Source organism: Bidens hawaiensis, unplaced genomic scaffold (assembly GCF_021521415.1).
Source record: "Bidens hawaiensis isolate Kalapana, Puna unplaced genomic scaffold, B.hawaiensis_p1.1 tig00033175_1, whole genome shotgun sequence".
NCBI classification, from domain to species: domain Eukaryota; kingdom Viridiplantae; phylum Streptophyta; class Magnoliopsida; order Asterales; family Asteraceae; genus Bidens; species Bidens hawaiensis.
The window spans coordinates 197397-205018 of record NW_027505282.1 but is presented as its reverse complement, the minus strand read 5'-3'; the positions used below and the strand labels follow the sequence as shown (position 1 = coordinate 205018).

General features: G+C 35.4%; 1 protein-coding gene across 1 annotated transcript; it reads right to left on the bottom strand.

The window, feature by feature from the left end:
* Window positions 1–3230: 3230 nt before the first annotated feature.
* On the bottom strand, window positions 3231–6644 carry LOC143612081 (cytochrome P450 704C1-like). Its single transcript, XM_077086148.1, has 6 exons — window positions 6312–6644; window positions 6027–6242; window positions 5656–5946; window positions 4542–4868; window positions 3610–3813; window positions 3231–3469 (listed from the first exon to the last, which is right to left on the bottom strand). Exons 1-6 carry the CDS (start codon window positions 6621–6623, stop codon window positions 3275–3277), a joined length of 1545 nt encoding a protein of 514 aa, XP_076942263.1. The 5' UTR covers window positions 6624–6644; the 3' UTR covers window positions 3231–3274.
* Window positions 6645–7622: the final 978 nt, after the last annotated feature.

The window sequence follows — 7622 nt, the reverse complement described above, 5'->3', positions numbered from 1 at the left end:
TGTCAATGGCAGGTGACGAAGAAAGACTAATAATCCAACCCAAAGTGAGTGGGGGGATTTTGTTACAGGTTCCAAAGCTGAATGGAACTAAGTACATCACATGGGCGATTGTAGTGGAAGCGATTTTGGACGATCAAGACCTATGGGAAGTTGTTCAACCGGAAGAGGGTGCGGTTATTGATGCGAAGAAGAATAAAACGGCAAGATCGTTTTTGTTTCAAGTGGTGGATGGTAATATTCTTTTTCAGATTTCTCAATACAAGAATGCACGGGATATATGGACGGCTTTGAAGGAACGGTATGTTAGGGCCGAGCGAGTTCAAAAGGCTCGACTGCTAACTCTGAAAAGTGAATTTGAGAAACTCAAGATGGCAGAAAACGAGACTGTTGACGAGTTTGCAGGAAAAATAACAAGTATGGTTTCAAAGGCAACAAGGCTAGGTCATGTGTTCGGGCAAGATGTCTTGGTGAAGAAGTTACTGGATGCGGTTCCAGACAAATACTTCCAACTCGTAGCCTCAATCGAGCAAAGTGTTGATCTTGATAGTTTGACGTTTAAAGATGCTATTGGAAGACTTAAGGCATTTGATGAACGTTTACGAGGGAGAGAGCACACTTCAAATTCACTAGGTCAGTTACTTTTCAATCGATCGGAAGGTAGTTACAAAGGCAAATCGTATGATCAGTCCGGTAGCCGAGGTAAGGGTTGGCCGAGTTCACAGGGGCAAGGAAGAGGCCGTGAAACTGGAGGTCAAGACCGAGACGATGAGGACCAAGATGGTTGCGAAAACCGAGGTGGTCAAGAACGTAGGTCAAGTCATAAGAAACAAAGAAGAACCAATGATCGTCAAAGGGGTAGAAAGGATAGATCACAGGTTCAGTGTTACCGTTGTGATGAGTTTGGTCACTTTGTGTCTATGTGCCCGGAACTTATGAAGAAAAAGGAGAAATCTAATTTGAACAAAGTTGATGACTTTGATCCATCTTTGTTTATGATAAAAGGTTATCAGAAAAGGGTTTTTCTGAATGAAGACGGGGTGATTCCAAAGCGTTTCGAAACCGAGCCGATGGAGAAAGATGTTTGGTCTCTCGACAACGGAGCATCGAACCACATGACGGGTAGTAAAGCGTACTTTTATGAATTGAATGAACAAGAAACGTGAACGGTGAAGTTCGGAGATGAATCTTGTATTGATATCCGGGGAAAAGGGTCGGTCTTAATTGAAGGGAAAACGGGGGAGCAGTGCCTGTTAACCAATGTCTACTACATCCCGAGCCTACAGTGCAATATCATAAGTCTTGGTCAAGCAACGGAAGGTGGATGTGAGATTCACATGAAACATGATTTGCTAACCATTAAAGATGATAAATGTAAGCTTTTGATGAAGGTGACAAGGACCAATGACCGATTATACAAGATTAGTCTCAAGATAACAAGTCCCGGTAAACGAACCATCATTGGAATGAAGAATTTTGCAGGTCGGGATCTTCAAAGAGTTGGACTGAAAGAAGACAAGCCGGTTACAAGTCAGATTCCAATCAAAGATCCAAGTTCCAAAATTCAAAGTCCAAAGGAGAGTGTTCAAGAAACTAAACGCATGGTCAAGAAAGTGATTCAAGCCCAAGGGAAGACGAGTAATGATCAAACGAAGCAAGTGTTACTCCAAGCTAAGTGGAGCCCAAAGAACATTGCAAGAGATCAAGAAAAGCCTAGGGAGAATCAACAGAATGATGACAAGCGTGAAGTTGAAGATCCGCCAATTTCGTGTAGGAAATTAGGGGGTGAGTTGGGCGAGTCGGATACAACAATTGAGGGGGTGATTGTTGGCACAATTGTTGTTTGGCCCAAGTGTAAAGCCCAGCCCAAGAAAAAATTAGGGTTTTATTATATTTGGTAATGTCTTGACTAGCAAGTTTGGTTAGTCTATATAAGCCGAGTTATAGTTAGACATTAGAATAAGAGAAGTTGATGCAACCGAGTTAGGGTTAATCAAGAGTCAAACCGAGTTAGGGTTTGAGGTTTGTAATAAGTTTTTAGAGTTATATTTTCTGATTAATATAAACGAGAGTTATTCGTTTACTTGGTGTTTGATTATCGATTCGGGACTTGAGTTAAGTTCGACCACAAGATCAGCCAAAACAGCTCCCAGCATCACTACACCTACTTCTTGCGGGAAATAGGGAGTCTGCCCCCGTTTAAGAGACGCAACTGCCCGTCTTGCTGCTATGAGTGGAAATCTGTAACCACTGGCCCTTTCATTGGTTTCTGATGGTAGTTCCTCAAATGCGTTCAATGCGACCTCTGGATTAGGCAAAAAGGATCTCGGAAATGTTACATCTTCTTCCGCCAATAATAGTTTTAAGTTTGATTTAATCAAAACAATGAACGTTTAAATGATTTCGCATCAAGTTTGGATGACTAAAAACACCGTAATTTATTTTCCACTATTATTATTATTATTATTTTTTGTTTACGAAATAACATTTAGTGCTAACATTTTGAAAAGTCAGGGTAACCACTATTCGAAGAACCCAAATCAGTACCAACAACGCACTTTGGTTTCAGCAATGACAAGGTGGGCCATGAGAATGAGAAGTATTTTCATACTTTGTAGTCAAATTCTTAGATCAATGGCAAAATGTGAAGTAATTAAGCTGAATAAACACCCATCTAGCTTGTCATATCCTTAATGAAAACCCTTTAGTTGCAACTGAGGGTGGGCGGGTCCCACATGAGTTCGTTGAGTATCTAGCATACTTCCCTGCCTAAAGTGAGTAGCAAATGCGGGTTGGGCATGTGGGTTGTGGAACTCGGGGCTAGGTGATGAAATTTGAACATTGACAACGGTCATTTGATTGATTGTTATGCATTAAATAAAGAAAAAAATTCCACATTTTCATTATGTAAATTTAATCAATTTCAATTCATTTATACATAACCAAATTAACCATTCTGCTCGTCCTTTTTTCAACCCTATATTTTTCTATTCAAATGTCTTGATCTGTGACAACTGCAAAAATTAAATATATATTATATTCGCTAAACTAATTTATGATGCATAAACTTCACTCAGGGCACTATGCAATATGAATATCATTCATTTCTCGATACACAGAACATTGAAGCTATGTAATATCAAACAACATTTATTATTCATATAACTTATAGCTTCCATTACATATTTTTATATTAATGAAAATGTTCGATGCTAGCATATGCTACGTATGTTCTGCTGAACACACATTCGACAACACAAAGGTACGTAGCGCAACTTCAAGGATTTTGGAAAGATCTGCGGGACACATAAACTTGCAGTGGACCATCAACGTGAATATTAATTGAGGTTCTGTAACTTAGGACTTTGTTTTCATCACCCAACTTGAACACAAAGTAACCTAACAAAACTGAAGAGATTATCTTCAGTTGCCGATATGCAAAATCTCGACCCAAACAAGTTCGTGGTCCGGCCTATGTATGAACAAGAAAAGTATAAGGGCTGATTAGTACAATATATAATTAATATATAACTAGTAAAAGATATAGTTTGAAAACCCATGACCAACAAAATTACAATTAATTTTTTTAAATACTCATTATATTATAATAACCTGGAAAGCTGTAAACTTGAAGGGGCTCTCCGAACGAAAGCAACCATCTTGATCAAACCACCGTTCTGGTTTGAATTCAAGTGCATCATCACCCCATATAAACTTCATCCTTCCCATAGCATATGGCAAATAAGCTACCACATCCCCTTTATTCACATGACAACCATCTGGTAGAACATCATCTGAAAAGCATACCTTTGGATCCTACATCATTTGTATGATCTCAATATTGTTACTTTGTTAGGGAATTAATTGTTGATATACATAAAACAAATTTAGATGTTGCTTTAATAGTGTAATAATGCTGTTTTGCTTTCTTAGTTTTTTTTGAAAGCCAATCTTAAACCCTAACGTACTTCTAAATTTACACCAATTAATATTCTTTGTGTTAGTTGATTCATGTCATTGCAGTTCGGTTTTTACAGCCGGTAAACATAGAATTTAGTTTTAAACTTGGGTTAACATTTGGTTAGAAAGAACAGTCAACTTGCAAGCCAAGTAGAATGGAAATTCAGTTGGCTGCAAAAGGAATATGCAAAAAGTAGCTACAAAATAAGCAAGTGGTTAGGATATTATTGAAATAATTTCAATTATAAAAACTCAATTACAAATTAAGATTATTGAAATAATTAAATTTATTTGGGTGAAAGGCTAATTAAAGCCATTATATATTGCTGAATTATCAGCCACTATAATTGGATCAAGCAATACAGCTTAAATACCATGAAAAATGTCACACAAAACCTTAAAACAGAATATACCGTCGGGCGAAATGCCCTTTGCTAACTGCTATAACTATATTAGCTGCTCTAATAAATAAGTGAATGAAATAATGCTAACTCTTAATAGTTTCCAATTTCCCTTAGAAATTAATTAGAAAATAAAATATATGAAACAGGTACTATTCAAACACGAATCGAATGCATGCATACCACTGGCAAAGCAGGATATAGTCTAATAGTTTCGGTCAAAGCAGCATGAAGATATTGCATCTTGTCAAGTGCACTGTCACTCACACGGGCAGCAAAATCGGCAACATCTGTGATCTCTTGGTTCATGTTTGTTGCTTCTATGATTTCCTTTGCAACCTTATCTTGAACTTTAGGATGTTTGCAAAGCAAGTAAATGAACCAAGACATGCTGATCGCTATAGGATCTTTACCCGCAAGCATAAAGTTTAGTATTATATCGCGCAAGTACTTTGGATCTCTATCATTAAACTGAATAAACCGTGATAGGATGTCTTCTTTTTTAAGCAGCTGCAAGTTCCATAAACCAATGGTTGAATTAATAAAAAGATAATCACCTAACCAGCGATTAATTGCTGGTATCGTGTTTAGCGAAAATGGCCATTGACTTTTAATTTATTAAAAAAAAATTGTCGTCACCAAAAAAGATGACGTGTTTCTAGCTTATGCTGCGTCTGTGCAATAATATGGAACGTCCTGCCCAAAAGTTTTAAAAAGTTTAAAGCTAAAAATCAAAAAAAATATTTTATCTTTAATTACTAAAACTTCTAAAAAACAAAATATTTAAAAACAATTTTTTAAAGGCTTTAAAAACTTATATATAATTATTAAAATTTAACATCTTAAAATGTTTAAATACTTAATTTGTAGTCATTAATTTTTAGGTGTGTTTTATAAATAAAATTATAAACTTATATTTAACTAAAACTTAACTTTTTAATATATTTAAATACTTAATTTTTATTCATTAAATTTTTAGAAAATTTAGAAAACCAAAATATAGTCGTGTTTTATAAATAAAATAAAAATCAAAATGTAGACGTACACGGACATATTTTTTTTAAAACATTTAAAACTTAGTTAGCGTTTGGTCAAACACATGATTTCTTTCTGCATTTAGAATAATAAGGACGTAATAAATTTCACACCAACGTTTGTTCTATATCCAAATTGTATGTCATGCATCATGCATGTGTTTCAAGAATTAATCCTTAACATCGATTATGAAGTTAGTTCAGTCTTTTTGACCCAACGAGTCAAACTATATATATCAGGGGAAAGTACGATAAAAGCTTACCAAACAATCATCCTTTGACTTCTTCATTTGCTCAAGCTTGACTTCTATCACCTTATAAACAAACTCATCAACAATTTTCATATTTTTCCTCAACTCTGCTTCAAATCCAATATTTAAAAACCTCTTGATCTTCCATGTTACATCAACAAATCTTTTATATGTTAAGTTGTTTGCGATATCGAATGCACGGCTAAACCTAACGCCTTCTTCATTTTGACCACTCAAGTTGTCAAGATCGATTCCAAAACCGACTTTGTATATTGAATCCGTCGTCGCTTTCATGAACAAGTCCTGTATGTATATATACACATAAAGAATGATATGTGTCACGCTAATTATTTAATACCAAATTAAGTCACTAGCTACATTACGTTTATATCAATTATTTGGTTGCTATCTGCTGCTTGTGACAATATCTTCCCGAGTTTTACTGTGTTGTTTCTGAATATTACACTGCTAAATTCTCTCAGGATTTTTGTAGAGAACTCTTGGCTCGAAACCTTCCTTTGTTCACGCCATTGGTCCCCGTCTACAGTGAATATTCCGTCTCCAAGTAGATCGGATGCGACGCTGTGGGTATGCTTTCCCTACAATATATATTTGTGCACAGTTTGCTCAAAAAGTTAACAAGATAAATAAATAGCTTAATTAATTACCTTGCCATAGTTTTTGAAATTGGTCTTGAGGATATACTCCACGTTCACGGGATCGGTTGTGTAAACCTCACCCTGAATAGGGCTAAGTATTCTGTAAGTTTTGTATTTTTCAGCGAGATCAGACATGTAATGATGCATCTTGTTGAAGTTGATGAAAAGATGAAACACGGTTGCACCAATAGGATGATACTTCTTCCCATGTTGTTGTGGTAATAATTGGTTGGAGATATAACTGTAAAGGACAAGAAGTAAAGGTATAAATACTGATGATATGAGTATTGGATTTGAGAGAAAATCCATGGAAGCTGCCATAGATGTTGTTTTGAAATAAGTGAGGGTGAGGTGTGATGAAGGAGTGGTGTTGATGCTTGCTTTTATACTGATTTTTGTGGATATTTAGAAGTCTGATAAAGTCAACTTAGACAATCAGGCTTGTTTCGACGTGAAATTTTAGAGGGATTAACTTAGACTATGATATTTTTGTTTCGCGGATGAAAAATAGGTCGCTAAAAGAAAACAACAAATGATAATAAATTATCATAAAATTATTTGGTATAACGTACTTGATATATTATACGAGACACTTTTTTTCAATCAAAAAGCTAAATAAGTTCCATGTATAAAAAGAAAAAAAAACTACAAGTTCATAAAACTTCTTTGAATTCAAGCACACTAGACACCTTTATTACAAATATCCACTTTTCATTCCGTTTGTAGTAATTTTCAGCTGATTTATAAACCGTCCCTAACTAACAATCGGCTAATGTTTGAGGATGATGAATCACTTCGTATGCTGCCAATAAACTTTCTAGCCTCATATGAGAATGGAAAATTGCAGCATTATCTGCATCGATGGATGAAGACTTACGAACATAAGAAATTCTGGTTGACTATGTTCCTAAAAACAGATAATTTCAAGAAACAACAAACACTACTAAAGTGGCTATATATACATACAAATCCATTTACGGATCTATATGCTCAGAACAGTTTGCTAGTTTGCTGGTATACTACCATAACAAAACTGCCTTTTATTTTCTTTATTCGGATCGAATTTATGTTGACTCCATTGCGGGGATCGCGTAGTTTGTTACGTCAGTTCCGAAAGAAAAAGTTTCCTTGGAATCGAGAAAGTTAAATGTAATTCTTAATTGCATAAAAGGATAAGCGCTTCGGTAAAGACAAGACATACTTTGATCATATGTACTTGGAATCTTTTTGCCAATTCGATAAAACGGCTTCGCCTCCTCGCTTTTGTTCAATATTATAAATAAATAAATAGCAACTTTAATGGAGATTTATAGCATCATT

Excerpts from the sequence above, each read along its gene's own strand:
- LOC143612081 (XM_077086148.1), bottom strand. The coding sequence starts at position 6,623 with ATGGCAGCTTCCATGGATTTTCTCTCAAATCCAATACTCATATCATCA. Across the intron at positions 6,243-6,311 it reads ATTTCAAAAACTATGGCAAG|GGAAAGCATACCCACAGCGT; the intron begins GTAATTAATTAA and ends TATATATTGTAG. Across the intron at positions 4,869-5,655 it reads AGTCAAAGGATGATTGTTTG|CTGCTTAAAAAAGAAGACAT; the intron begins GTAAGCTTTTAT and ends TGGAACTTGCAG.